The sequence below is a fragment of the Physcomitrium patens genome, chromosome 8 (genome assembly GCF_059467195.1).
Source record: "Physcomitrium patens ecotype Gransden chromosome 8, ASM5946719v1, whole genome shotgun sequence".
NCBI classification, from domain to species: domain Eukaryota; kingdom Viridiplantae; phylum Streptophyta; class Bryopsida; order Funariales; family Funariaceae; genus Physcomitrium; species Physcomitrium patens.
The window spans coordinates 16,564,003-16,579,775 of record NC_143417.1 but is presented as its reverse complement, the minus strand read 5'-3'; the positions used below and the strand labels follow the sequence as shown (position 1 = coordinate 16,579,775).

Sequence of the window (15,773 nt, the reverse complement as noted above, 5' to 3'; positions counted from 1 at the left end):
ATAAGTGAATTGACTATGTGGAATTTTAGAAGTTATAGTTATTAATTAAATCCCAATCAACTCATTCTTAAATCATTTTTAAACACCCAGATTATTAAACAAAAACCTCTACAATTAATTCACACTTACAATAGTAATCTATTCACAACATACATGCCTCAAGGAACTATTTCTCTTAATTCTTAATTTAATTATTTAATTTGTATATTTTATTTTATATTTATCTATTTGTTTATTATTTATAATTTATTTTGAATTAATATTCATCCATCAACAAAAATTCATCCTTGAATGAATATTGATCCAAATATAATAATTCATCTAAATATGAGAATATCTACTTAAATTTCATCCAATTTAATTATTCATTCACTTCAATTTTCATTCAATTAACCTAATTCAATTCCAATCCTAATCCATTTGTCTAACTAATCATCTAATCCGGAAAGCTCTTACTGAGAGGAGGGTGATGCGACCTGCAACTTGCTTTTCCGCTCCACGCAAAGACTGCTGTAACCCTCAAGATTTTCTCTTCCTCAACGACTGTTGATCTCGGCTGGGCTCCCCACACTCCACTCTCAAACCGCAATAAGGCCACTGCTGATTTCTTTTTTTGACATTGTTAAGTTGCCTAATTGCTTGGTTCTTGCTTCAATCCGCAGTATACAAAAATGGTGGAAAACCTAGAGAGGCACTCCTAGAGTTCTACCCTCAAGTCGCGGAACTCGCCATGCAATAAGTCCTTCATGCAATCTTCCGTTGATGCTAAGAAAAAATCCATGTAACAATTCTACAACCTAGGCTAAGAACTCGCTAGTCAATGTTATCCAACTCAGATTAACTACCTTCTTAGGCATTCAGCCTAATGCTGCAAGATCAGATGTTTTCTACTAACTCAATTGATCAATCGGAATTGGATGTCTACACCTCGTGAATCACCTTTGCAGGAATAAGTCCAGATGCGTGTTGATCAATTTAGCGACTTGTAAATAGCAACCAACAGACAAAATCGCTGCCCAAGAACTCTAATTGGAACTGTGGACGTGTAATGCTTAATCGGAGATAATCTTCCATTTCTACTAAGGGAAGGAGGTAGCAGGAATGCAGACTGTCCAAGTTGTCACCGCCAACTCGACGATCATATAGCAAGCAGAGATGGCCTCTCTAATCTCCTGATTTTGAGTCTCAACCCTTCCTACATATGAGAACACTAAACGATGCAAAGTAGAAGATCCACCACCGACCTACCGTGATATTGATCCTCTTCGCAGTTGACGACCGCTGCCGCCCTAGTTTGATTCTAATGCCACCCACAATGTGGTTCCGAGCTTTACTTCAATTGCTAGAAGGAAAAAACAAAAATGGCGCTAAAGAGCACCGCAGCAACTAGCCTCACAACTGACTCCCTCGACTTCTAATGTGAAATTGAGCCATTACAACGTCGCTACCCCACTTGACGGCGCTGTATTCAAGAACAACTATGCAAAAAAGTAGAACCAGAAAATGGCAAGAAACAACAAGTGCCATTCGTATCCAACAGAGAAGAAGATTACGTGAGTTGTGGCATGCCACTGCAATAACAAAAAACAAGAGGTAGAATTCTCACGTCCACCTTAATGCAACCAACAGAGAAACAAAACAACTCAAGATTACTGCTTGTCAAAGGATCCGACTAACAACAATTGATAGCAAGGGGTCTCACCAATGGAACCCATGATTTGTCGGACATCATTGATAGCAGCTTCCTAGTGCTGTCAAGCCCTCTTGCGCAACTGATCAACCGCACTTCAGCAGCACCCTAGTAATTGTGAAGCTCTCATTGATAACGCAATCAATTGCCGTTAGAGCCAGTACTAGTGAGTGGCAATACTGCAACCAAAATGGTAGCCGGATAAAGAAAAAATAAAGCTCACATAACTCAAACCGGGCCATTTACGTCCGCCTCAAGGACACCAAAATGGAAGCCCAATGCACGTTGATGTTCCTCCAAACTCGCACCAGCACCGCCAAAAGCAGACTTTCAGATCCTTTTGTGCAAGACCAATGGCCTTTGGCGCTGCACAATGCTCGGCCCACCGAGCCACTCACAACCACACAAGAGCGGGAGAAAGTCTTTAGCCGCAACTCCCTCGCACATTCAACAAAACAATCCAGAGAACGCAATTCAAAGAAAAAAGAACCCCGATCGGTAGAACCCCTAGTTTAAAAACACACAAGAACACAAGATGTGGCTCCTCAAATACCCAGCTGCCGATCAGTGGACGACGACGTCCTCCCCTCAGCACCGCTCCAAATACTCACATTGATGTAGAAAAAAAACTTCCAAGAGGGATTCTGTTGCCGTTTGGGCCCAGAGTACTTTGAAAGAAAAAATCAAAAACTGGAGGGGGGATCCGGGGTGGCCTAGACCCCTAGACCCCTCTCCATGAAGAAGTTGCCGCCATTCAAGGGCAGCTTTCGCCTTTTCGATCATCTTTCATTTCTTTATATATTTTTCTTTTTTTCTTTTGTCCTTCTTTTCTTCTTCTCCTATTACTTCTTTCTCCTTCTTCTCTTCTCGTCTCTATTCTTCTTCCTACTCCTTTGATCTTTTTATTTTTTAATGACATATATATATATATATATATATATATAGATATAATAAGAACTCTAATAAAATAGAATTTTCCTTTTTCCTTTTGATAATGAGGGCTACTCCCATCAGGCCATCATCTAAATAATAATCATCAGGAATAAAATTTAGCTTATTATAAAGTACCAAAAGTATCATAAAAATAAAAGAAATAATTATACATTTTTTACCAATCAAGGAGTAAAAATAAACTCATGTGTCAAAAGATAGTTAAATTGGAAGCTACTAAATATATACATGTGTATATTATCTGCCAGACATCATAAATTTTAGATATGTTTCACAAAACTAAATTCTGAAGTGGAATTTATTCCATTTTTTAATGCATTTTCATAATGTACAAGTATGTATTAATTTATTTATTTATCCATTTTTCAAAATTGATATTAAATCTCTGTCTATGTGATTTTATGTATTTCTTCATTACTTAAATTAATTCTATTTATATGATATTTTATTATGAGGTGTTTAGTCGATGAGGATTATAATACAATAATCAAAATTACATGAAAATCCAGAAAACTAGGCAAATCGAGCCTTAAGGTTTTGGGTTTAGTATGTGAACCATGAGTAAAAAGTATGAAATAAAAGATGGTCTTGCTAAGAGGCTCTCGAAAGGTAAGGTTAAGTTTCACTACAATCATGTCAAGCTGTACCCTTTTCAACACTCACATGCTGCACCAATCAAACGCCGACAATGGTGTAGGGATAGCTCTGCTCAAACATCAAACTGCAGTTTTTAGGTGAGATCTCTAGAATGACGATCGACAAGCAACAGTGAAATAACTCCAAACATAGCAGGCAGATAAACAGGTATGAGCAGGAAATACGCAATCACAGCAGCTCGCATAGCATGATCCTTCCTGCTGGGTACATGCTAAAGAAGCACCAAAACCTTGTCCACAACACACGGTCATAAAAAGAGGAGTAGCTGAAGACGTCCTGAACTTCCAATCAGTGTTACCACAATACACTTTAGAATTACGCCTCCAGTAGAAGTCCCAGCTAAGATGCCATGCTCGGGACATTTAACATAAGTATAATCACTAGCAAAGTAAATTATAGAGTGAAATTACTTACAAAATCGTATCCGAGCTTTCATTCTCTACCATTGACAAAGAATAGCTCCACCCTCTATTACGAGAGTCCAGCAAACCCGTCTTACAAATAAAGACCTATTTTCTGTGACATTGTGCCTCTTAAAATTAGGAGGGACCTTTCCTCAACCTGCGCATGTTTTCTTGGCAAATGAGTTTAATGTTTACAAAGAAACATGAAATGCGCAAATGCTTCACCTCTATGACGCTGCAACGCGCTAGTTTAAGTAGTTTGCAGCGTATAGTGAGGAGCATTACTCTACAAAAAGATTCAAGAGTAGCTTTACACAAGTTAGATCTGAATCGGGTATCTCCAGAAATTAGATACTTCAACATTTTCACTAATAATACACGAGACAAAAATACTATGGCTACAACGGCATCAAGCGTTTTTGCTTGAAGAACCATAAAAATGCTATGAAAACTAGGGCGCCACCAAGCCCAGAAATAATTAAAACCCACTTGAAGGCCTCAGGCTCGTCAAACAAAGCCATTGGAATATTCATTCCAAACACGCCTGCCACCACACTGTAGATGGCCAAGACAAATGTTGCCGTTGTAAGCAAAAGCTCAAATTGAATCAGCTGATTCCGCACATTGTCCTGTTCAAATATTTCCCATCGCCCACAAAATTAGCGATGATGAGTAACATGTATGTTCTACGTCCAGAACCTATACGAAGTCGATTGTAAGATGGAGATTGGACAGAATATGCTACATCAGACAACTGATTCTGATTTGATCTAGCTGAGAACTATCAATAAGACATAGATGACAAGATAAATTAGTATCAAAAGCTTCGCATTTGTTAAATTCATCTCGCTTGGCTCATTGAACCAACTAAACTGTACAGAAAAACGACAGAAAAAGCTAGTAAAACTAATTTAAGTTCGTACCATATTCCTGTCTTAATAACTCAAAGCAAAGGATCTAGTAAAGTAGAAATCACGTCCCTTGAAATTAAAGTTGGTCAAATCTCAACTGAAACTATCAACCCTCTTGTACGCGAAGTGAACTTACCAGCTGTATGTTAATAAAGTCCTCCGTGTCATCTATGTACTCCTTCAACTGCATGTATGCAACTCGTAAACGTCATTCTATATGTTTGTGATCTAAATAGAAGCTCTCTCTAAGCTCTGATTACAATAAAAGAATGCTGAAAGTCCACCAACAGTCTAATCAGAAGTTAATGAGAGAGACGCTAATAACATAGAAAGGAAAGATAGTTACCGAAGTTAACTTGTTAAGAGTTCCATCTATGACAACAAAGTATGCTTCCAAAAGCATCTCCAGCTCCTCCACTTCAGTTGTTCTTGAACTAGTCATACTATCCTGCCTCGACTTTTGACTAAAGCTCTTCTCTAGTCGTCTGTCCATGTAGGACTGATGTGTCGATCCAACTGGTGAACCAACAGGAGAAACAGGAGCCGACATTGAACACCCTGGTCCAATATTGCTCAAATGAGATCCAGATTTTTGATCAAAAAAAGAAAAGTCGGCCTGCTGCTCCTTCTTCTCCGTTAAATACATCTCTGCCATATCGCTGTCATCATCCATTAGTTGTTCGATTTCATCTCGCACCTGGACATGCATGCAGGTAATTCAGGAATAATCCGCGCTTGTAAATGTCCAATTTGATACGCGAAAGCTGCTTCTGCACATCGCAACATCCACAGCTTGACAAATGCTAATACTGACACTTGAAATAGAAACTATCAAGACTTACCTTTTGTACACGTCTTGTTAGAGCTACAAGACGACTCTTTAACCGACGAACATGCTCAAGATTAAGTGTGCTGATCCTGGTAGTTAATTCGTCAAGAACTGGATAGACCTCTTCCTCCAAATCTGCGGCCTGCATTCATATGAATGGAATACAAGTTAGCAAATGTGAGTTAGATAATACAGTAAACTTCGAAATACAGAGCCAAAAGTCGCTAGAATTGAAGCGGTTACACAGCTTATAGAAATAGTTGAGCCGGTTAGTACCTAAATGTCGACCGTTACTGACCCACTGATACAAGAAAAAATCTAAACACAATAGTGGTTGCGAACTATGTAACTTGCACAGAGAATGGGTTTGAAAGTGTTTGTGCGGACACAAAAGGATTCGACAAAGTTTCACCGTAGATCACTGAAAGAACTCTCATGTACGTGATCAGACAAAATCTAACAAATATTAAGACTAAACAAGTACCAAGGTGACTAAGAATGCTAGTGCACCAGTACTACTGGCATAACTGAAAATGTTCAACAAATATATCAGGGAACTGTCATGAGGAGAACACTCCAACAACTACAAGAATGCCCCACATCAATTTGAAGCAGGTGGCGAGAACGAATTGCATTGCGCAGTACAAGTGGACTCCAGATTCTGCAGTATCATGATATTGAGATTAATTTGTGATTACTGCCTTCATCTCCGGAAAAAAAGGGTAAAAAGTTGATGTAAATTTAAAACTAACATTGAAGTTTAGTGAATTGAAAAAGGAACGAGAATAACAGCCTCCCTCATTGGCCAAGTTCTAGCTATGTCGGCAGCTATTAACAGAAGAATTCCTACCATCACTCGCAGGCTAATCAATCCAGGTAAACCAAATACAGCTGCAGGTATAAAATAGGATCCATTCCAAGTGGAAAAGTTAGTGAGTCTTCCCAACGAACTACACAGGACTGATATTGAACTACAACCTGTAGAATTAGATTGGTAGCGCAACCACAATACACACATGCATGGAATACACCAGGTGCGTTACGTGTATGCTTGAGCCGCATTTCAAACAAGATTGTCAAGATAAACTGAATATTGAGACACAGCAAACTGAAGTCAACTATGATGGAGGCTAATTGATGTTGCTGGAGACGTAGGCCTCGAAATGCAGACATTGTGGGTGATCGAGGAGGTCTAGCGCACCTGCGTATCCAAATACGTGCAGGCAGCCTCAAGACCGACTTCAAGCGCCCGAAATTCGAAGGGTAGATCATCAGCGGAAGAGCCACTAAACATATCCCCGTCATGCAGCGTATGTTTCCGCTCATCGAGACTCATGAGCTGCGACTCAAAGTCGTTGCCATTCCCAGCGACCGAGGAATCAGCAGGGGAAGGCCTCCACTTGAAGCTGGCAATATCAGACTGTTTCTTCATTAACAGCCGTCTCTGCAGCTCGTTCACATACTGTAGCACGTAATTATCAATAGAATTAAGCAGAAGCACTTCGTCAGCAGTGATGATGCATCGAATCTGTTCCAAGTTGACCACGATGGCACGCTCACGCCCAAGGATTGTACTCGGGTACACAAAAAGCGGATCGAGAAGACGCAAGTCTCGTGCAGGAAGATCACAGCGTCGCATTAGCGAGGCCTTGTCTACTTCTAAAATTTGAGTATTTCCTGAAGGATCAATTCGGATCCAGGACCGCACTCCATGGCCGCGCTTCTTCACCGGTGCCCCTTCCATGCCTTGGAACAGCGACCGCTTTAACATATCCGACTTCTTAGAAATGGACTCCGACGGGCCAGCTGCACCTGGCGGCCGGGGCGGCAACAGCCTAGTTTTGAGATCTGCCATTCTGATATTTAGTAAAAATTATCTCCCGCAATCGAACACCCTAAGCCAAGTTCATTGAAAGACAGAGCAACCTCTACGCTCCACTCCGCAACCTCAACATCCCTCCCAGATTCAACTGCCTCGAAAGAACTGCGGCGGATGACTCTACCAAAACCCAACACCGCAACGAATCCTCCCTTAAATTTCAGCACCGAGCACACCGGATCTTGAGCAACCACAAAATCTAAAGAACGAATATTCACCCCCGATTCTCACGCAAGACTAAAATCACAGCCCAAGAACTGCACGAGCTCCCGCCGCGCCTCTCTCCTCCGCCGCCTCTCGTCACCACAGTCCCAATGCACAATTCCGAAGATACCTCACACCCTAAGGGATCGACTTCAGCAACACCTTCCGCCTCTCCACATCCTTAGTGTCCAAATTACGCTTTGCACAAGAGCCACAATTCATCGATAAAGCTACACGATTTCTGCAACCGGGAGCTACGCCTCGACACGACGGTCGAAAATCACCATCGGCAGGAGCCATGGCCGCACCACCGCGCCAACGCTCCGATCGCCATGCAGATTTCCGCTGCGTGATTTCGCCCCTCGCCTTGAATCCCACCGCACTCTTCCCCAAATCCGCTGCCTCCCATTCTCCACCAAAACCCAAACCCCCTGCGACGCAAACCAACAGCACCGATGCAACCCTAATTGAATGCACGCGCAAGGCCCAAGGTTCAACACAAGAGCTCCACGACTTGGTTGTTTCCGAGGAGAGCACCGAGGCAAGAGCCGAGTGAATACGAGGTCCGAGAGAGGGAAGGGCGGAGTACGAGGAGACGGAGGACGAGGACCAGGGACACACGCAGTTCCTATGCCAAGCCAAGCCTAGCCAAGTGCTGCTGCTGCTGCTGTACCCCCTGTGGCCATAGGGACCCGACGACGTGACCGACCGACCGACCTCCGACCCCCCCCCCGTCCTTTTAGAAATATACAAAAACATATCTCCCCTCTGGATTCCCTTAGGATTCTATCGATGACCCCCCCCTCCTCCCTTTGACATTGCAAGGGTGGGTGGGTGTTCATGGATAGATGATAAATTGGGATGAATGATTGGGACCGGGACGGAGGGTGGATTTTGCATTCGTTGCACGGTGAAGGAATTCAATGTCGATCATGGGTACTCTTTCTTCGCTCATTTGTTTCTCCAGACGTGAGGAGTCGAATTGATTCGTCATCCTTGCGGCAGAGTGAGAGTTTCATTCATCTCTTAAAATTAAAGGTAATGTATCGTTTTAAGGTACCTGATAATGTCATGTGTGATCAATACTAACGTGAATGGACAAACACGTGTGCATTTGTATAGTTGATAAAAACCCAAGTTGGTTGATGCGCGACATTTGTATTTGATTTTAATGATCTTTTGGATTTTTACTAAGTATTTTCTTTACAGTATTTGTGCATTACTTTACTACGAATTGTTACAAACAAAAATATCCTAATCCTATGTGAAATTGTTTTTTATTTTTATTTTTATTTGCAAACGACATGCATGTTGTCACCCACGAGGTCCGAAATGAATGAAAATTGTTTTATAATAAAGATGGCGCACCTTGTAAATAGAAAATGTAAGTAGGAATGTTATTGAAACAGATATCCTCTATATTGTTACACTATTTTGAAAACAATTATATGACTAACTTTCGAATACATAATTATTTTTAATTCAGCATTATCTTATCTTCAACTTTAGTTAATAAATAAATTTTTGATTATATTCTCACAATCCAACATAATTTTTTTTATATAGTTTGCAAATCAATTGATTTAAATTAAAGTATAAATAATGCATTTTAAAAACAGAATTGTAATCTTGTTTTAACTTGATTATTAATTTATTTGTCTAATAAAAGGCAATATTTAAAAGGAAATTACCAATAAAGAAGTAAATAAGGGACATATGTAAGCTCTCTTATTTTATTATACGAAATTGTATGATTATTTTAATTTACATTACCTATTGTTTTAACTTTGATTTAAAGTAATTATTTTTCAACAAATAAAATAAGATTTGTAAAAATTTAAAGTATTCGTATAAACTTTATTTAAACTTGAAAGCTAATTGAATTTATATCCAAGTAGAAAACAAACCCTGTTCAACAAATATTTAATATACTAAATCAATGAATCGGTCAATCGATGTTCTAAGTTTTCTAGGAAAGATTTAAAGCATCTTGATATAAATAATTTTATGTGACTTTTTTTGTAGCACATGAATGTGAATAAATTACACAACTACATTAATATCTTTGATGTTGTGTTTTTGTTATTTACTTGTTTTTCTTTTTTTGAATTTACAATACAAATAGAAGGTATTGACTAGCATATGCTACCCATTTTTTATCAGGATATATTTTCATTTAATACATCTAGAATTTTCATTTTAATAAGTATTAGATTATATTTGTGTGTGTGTGAATATATATATATATATATATATATATATATAGTCATATAGTCATATAGTCATATTAGAATTAGTTGCATTTTTATTTGTATGATTAGTCTACAAATTTTATTGATTACATGTATACAAATCATGCAAAGTGAATTACTGCAGTAAAATATTAAATCAATAATTCATCTTTAAAGGAACAATTTATTCCTTCAGCAAGTTTCATTAGTTTTCCTTGTAACATTTTTAAACTGTTCATGCATCTTCATATGTTAAATCCTGACAACTAAATGCATCAATTAATTAAACCATGAAATGAGATCGACTATTTTCCTCTTCTTTTTCTGCATGTGCAAGTAAAGTGAATATATTATCCACACTCTTAAATTATTCATAAATATGGGTCCTCAAATACACGTCCAAAGATTTGAGACCTCCTAAAAATATCAATTTCATAAAGGAAGACCAAATACTGCAAACAACAGTCTTGCTTCATCAGACAACTTCAATGAGTAGGTAGAGTTTTTTCATGGCCATGGATGCTTGCACAGTGTTAAAAGGACTTAAACCACCCAGATCTTATCATACACTAAAAATGAAAATATAAACTAACAAACAAACACGAATTGAGTGATTTCTAAAAGTCATTTCTTGGCATAGCAAAGTGCAAGAGGAAAGCTCACTCACTGCATATGAGACTACGTACAAGATTTGGCATTCACTAGATTATCTATTCACTAGACTGAAGTCATTTCTCCTACTGGACTACAATAGATAAGTGTACATACTCAGATGATTACTAGTTTGGGGAACCAAAAATCCTATTAGTTGCCCATTTAGAAAGGCACATGCAAACTAATTAAAACGGCTGGAAGAAGAATTGGCACGCTGGCAGTCATGTCTCCAACATGGTGGTGGTTAGGAGTATTCATGGTCCCACATTACCATCTAAATGTAGAAAGCGTGGAAACCATACGTGTTCCCCTCTTGACCACTGAAGGGCTAAATTTGGAAGCTCCTCTACATGTGGAGGAGGCTCGTTCTTAGCCTCACTTGTTGGAAACGGTGGTAGGTAAGAGTGCTCCTTTTCGCACGGTGTCTCGTGGGGTACCCATGGCCGAGGTTCATGCATCAGTCACGGATGGATGTACACATGGTTGAATGACGACGTGCATCCATAACGTAGCTCCATCAAAAGCTCGGTGACTTTCTCGTCTACTTGCCACGCCAACACAAAGGATGGGGACTGGAAATAGGATGTTTGTGATTGTATTAAATATTTTCTAGGGTTTGAAACTGGCCCACCCACACAAGGGCCTGACATCAGATTCATATGTTGTTTTGTAACTTTACTGCTAGTGCGGTGTTCTTCCCACAATGAATACGAGGCTTATTTGTTTCCATTCTCAAGATGGGTAGAAAATGTGTCGACTTTGATATTTGCACCTATTGCATTGTATGGTGGTTGAGTTCAGAAGTGGATGAAGAGGAACATAGTGGCCGGGAAACTATTGACATTGTATTTGGAGTTGGGATTTTTTTAACCAGCGGTTTCAAATGGAACTTGTGTGTTGTAGTTTGAATGACTTGTAGTAGACCTTTTGCTAAGTGAACCAATTGTTTTTTTTGTTTTGTTTTTGTTTGTTTGTTTGTTTGTTTTTTTTTTTTTGTATACTTTCTTTTTCTCTTGTTGAATTATGTAGCCTTGAGAAGTTTATGATGTCACAATTCATATATTCTAAGTATTTTGAAGTGGCTTCTTAAATTTTGAATATAAATTAGAGATCATATATTTTTTCATAAATGATTGACATTGGCATGCTATGTGTCTGTAAATGACTATGTATATTTATGTTCACACCAGAATAAAATGCATTCAAGGATCAATTTTCAGAAAATCAATACACTTTTATTACTATTTGAAATGTGAGCCTGAATACTTTGTGACATGAACTTCAGAGATCCTTTCAAAGTAAGAGAATTTGAATTCAACTTCATTTCAGAATTGTTACAATACTTTGCAAGTAATACAAAATTAATTCAGTAACGACTTTTTAAAGGTAACATACACAATATTTCAAAATGGATTTGTATACAAAATGTGATTTTGGTGTTGCGGTCCATTAAATTGGTAAGAGTGGTTTAGTCATAACAAATTTGACTATCACGTTGAACTTTACAAGATTAGCAATTGTAGTAATCTACCTCGTTACAAACTTTAAAAACTTCGTGGTTGTTCTTAATTTCAACAATATTATGATCAAGATTTCAATGAACAAAATAATAAAACGAGATGTTAATGGAAGGATGAAAGAGATGAGAAAAATCGAACTCAAATTCTATGAGTATGCCATTCAACAAAGTGTTAACTATCATCAAACATTTACTACCATAATAATAAGAATAATAATTTGTCCCCCCCCTCCCTTCAACATCAAATAATTATTTCTTATTGGAGATAAATATTTCGGACAAGGGATATTTATTATTTTTATGATTTAATTTTGAGTAAGAGTTTCTAGTAAATCAATAATCACAGTTCTATCAAAAGAGAAAATTACATCCATCATTGTTTCAAGCTTAATCAGTGGATAATATCCACTACATAGCAAGCACAGCAGTGGATGAACGAATCATACTTCCAACGGTATTCGCTAACCTGTTCATATCAATAGGAGAGAGGGACGAGAAGCTGAAAGCATTAGAAAGGAGTTAGTTAGAAGTGGGGCCACCAACCAACACCTGCCGCAAATACCAACTCACTCACAGTGGATTTGTGGCCTCAACAACCACACACATAAAAAAATACACACACACACATACACACACACACATACACACACATATGTATATATATAAAAAAGAATTGGAGGATTTATGGAAAGGAATGAAGGCAGTGAGGCAGTTTTTGGAAGCTGGTATCATGCTACAAAAAAGCTCCTTCTCGCATGTAATTACTTTAATTGACACAGAAAAAAGTATATGAACACAAAAAGAACTAAGTCAAAGATAGACACTATGTGAGGGAGAAGAAGGACAAGCGGAAGAAGCAGCAACTCTCACCCATACTCTCTTGAAGGCTTATAAATGGATTGGTGGTGTTTGATTGGAGGTCATGTAAATACTAGTCTTTCCTGTAAGCATGTGAATTTCCAAATCGATTGGAGTGAGTGATACTTTTTAGCCGTTAATATTCCCAAGTTTTTGTCAATTGGCACTTTTTGGCCACTCATCTCCTCCTATCAATTGTTGCCACTTGTCCGGAGGTAGTTTTAGTGCAGTTATCTTTGGGCTAACTTTAAAAATCTTATGTTTGACTTCAATCTTGTGGGTACTTTTTGTGATAGCATATCTTGGAAGATTGAAATTTAATATGTCGATATTATGCTAAAGTTAAAAAAAGTATTAAGTGTATTTTTTTACTATTTTATAATTGTTAGTATGCTTATAGAAATGACTTCTTTTGCAAACATTTTCAGGAACTTGGATCCAAGACATTGCTTCCAAGCATGGGTTTCTTAAAAAATATGGTGTACAATAATTTATTTGAAGTTGTGGGATTCTTAAGAGGATTGTTGGATTAACTAAGGCAAATTAACTATTGTTGAGTAGATGAAGCAACTAGTACTACACAATTTGGTTTATGTTGAACCAGTAATTCAATATAGAGATTGTTGAAACAAACATGTCAACACATGTAATTCAAATATAACTCAGATATATATACACAATTAGTTTGTGTACAAAAGAAGGTTTCATCAAATACTTGTTGTATTTTCCATAGATTGATAGAACTAGTGTAATGTTCAATAAACCCCATCATCAGTGTACAAAAATGCTACCAATTAATTTATGTGCTTATTTCTACAGATTTTAGTATAAAAGTTTATTTCATGTTAATTTTGATGTGAAAAATTAACTTTAAATAATAGTGTGTATAAAATTTTTGGAGTGAATATCACAAATATTCATAAACACAATTTTATATACTCATACAACTATGTACTGTACTTGGAAGTGCACAAAGCAAATTATTCATTCAGAAAAGAAACAAACCTATCTTCATCATGATTTGCAATTACTTTGCATTATTTCACGTTAATTTTTTACGTGAAAAATATGTGAGCACACTTGGGCCAAATTTATCAAGCATGTGTTTTATGAACCACTTGGTGCCTACGTGGGAGATATCAAATACATCAGTGGTCTTAATACTTTTTTACTTTCTACCTTTAAAAATGACACCACTTTTAATCTTTTTCCAAGTAAAGAACAGGAGAAATGAGGCATGACTTGCGTAGTACCAAAACGAGAAGAGATCAGAGTTTTTGGAGACAACAAACATAGGTGGTCCTTGGCCTCTAGAACTAGTGGGAAACTTGATGTTCGCCACATATTGGAAATAAGTGAGACAAAGAACAAGTGTCCTTTCTACCAACTACCTAAAATGATGAATATACAATTGCACTAGCATTGAGTGAGATCGTATTCAGCAACGCAACAGTCTAGTTCTACGAAAATTAAAAATAAAAACAAAAAATGTACCTATTAAAGTATCCCGATGTGAAGGGGGGAGGGACAATCTCCATCTACAAGTGATAGAACGTATGGAATGTTGGAGAACAGTATTTGCCAAGTCAGCTAATTTTATCATGTCAATTGCCAAGTGGACTAACCTGTGCCTCAAAGTCACCACCCTCGCTATTATTTTACTTTTATGTTATTTTTTTCCACTATCTCTACTCAAGGCTTTGCTTGCATATAGTTGACTTGCGATCATCTCCTTTGGTTTTATTGAGATTATTAAATGTAGTTGGTGCTCTCCATAATATTTACTGTAGACTATAGTAATTACCATAGCTATAGTATTTAGAGTCTAGTGGAGAAGTAATGTTTATCTTCTCCTCTTTTCTCTTCTTATATATGAGACACAATTAGATCAATAGATTTTTGGATGTGAAGCTCTCTTTCCTTAGAAACCCTTTTGTGTATATGACTTACTATTATTCTTGAGTGCGTGTATGACTTACTACTACTCTTGAGTATGTGTATGACTTACTATTACTCTTGTGTCTTTCTAAACATTCTCAACACGTTATCAGTACGACTCTCTTCTACATACTATCACAATTTTTTGCTCTAGTCTTTGACTCTTTATACCTGTTGCTACCCTTGCTCAGTGTTTGCCTCATGATCTTGTTCTTCTTACTGGCCCCTCATATATTAGCTTGCTTAGAACACTTATTCCACTCTTTGCCCTGCTTGCTTAGAATACTTGATCTAGCCCAACTCCACCCTAGCTTGCTCCATGCTCCATGCTGCACTTCGTCCTTGCTCCCTACTGTCACCAAGCTACTGTCAAACTCGCCATTGTCGCTGCTGCTATCCTATCGCCATTGACGTTGCCGCTTGCCGCTTGCCGCTGTCACCGCCCACCGCCGCTACCACTATCGTTGCTGCCATCGTTGCTGTCATTGTCTGCCACTGCCCATTACTCCCATTCGCCGTTGCCCGCCATTCTTGTCCACCGCTGCCTACCATTGTTGTTCACTGCTGCCCGTCGCTGCCACCCTGTCGCCCTACTGTTGCCGCCCTACCATTGCTTGCTGCACCATCTTATTGCTATTCTGCTGCCTTAATCTACAATCTTCTAAAAAGAAAAAAAAAAAAAAAAATTCAAGTTCAAGTTTATCATTTTATATGACTTTATATTTTAAGATACGCTTTATTCAATTTTTCTACTTGATTTTATATTTTTTTTATAGATTTATTTATAATAAGTGCTTCAACATCTTTAACTGCTTCTACTATGGTTTCAACTATTACCAGTGCATTCCAACATTTTCAAGCTCTTTTATTTCCACCATTGACCTTTGGATGGAAACAATTATCTATTATGGGCAAAAATGGCAAAAGCAAATTTATTTGTAGAACAACTCTTGGATGCCATTATGTTTGAAGAATCTCCTACAACAAGTATTTCTATATCTCCTTCTTTTCATTGGAAAGCACTTCTTCTCCTTCGTCGTCATCTTGT

At 37.9% G+C, this 15,773-nt stretch overlaps 1 protein-coding gene across 1 annotated transcript; it reads right to left on the bottom strand.

The window, feature by feature from the left end:
* Positions 1-3,666: 3,666 nt before the first annotated feature.
* LOC112285925 (magnesium transporter MRS2-1) lies at positions 3,667-8,171 on the bottom strand. The gene is made up of 5 exons (XM_024527316.3): positions 6,644-8,171; positions 5,456-5,584; positions 4,960-5,310; positions 4,750-4,797; positions 3,667-4,331 (listed from the first exon to the last, which is right to left on the bottom strand). Exons 1-5 carry the CDS (start codon positions 7,295-7,297, stop codon positions 4,101-4,103), a joined length of 1,413 nt encoding a protein of 470 aa, XP_024383084.1. The 5' UTR covers positions 7,298-8,171; the 3' UTR covers positions 3,667-4,100.
* Positions 8,172-15,773: the final 7,602 nt, after the last annotated feature.

Excerpts from the sequence above, each read along its gene's own strand:
- LOC112285925 (XM_024527316.3), bottom strand. The coding sequence starts at position 7,297 with ATGGCAGATCTCAAAACTAGGCTGTTGCCGCCCCGGCCGCCAGGTGCA. Across the intron at positions 5,585-6,643 it reads GCACGTATTTGGATACGCAG|GCCGCAGATTTGGAGGAAGA; the intron begins GTGCGCTAGACC and ends ATATGAATGCAG. Across the intron at positions 4,798-4,959 it reads CTCTTAACAAGTTAACTTCG|TTGAAGGAGTACATAGATGA; the intron begins GTAACTATCTTT and ends GCATACATGCAG.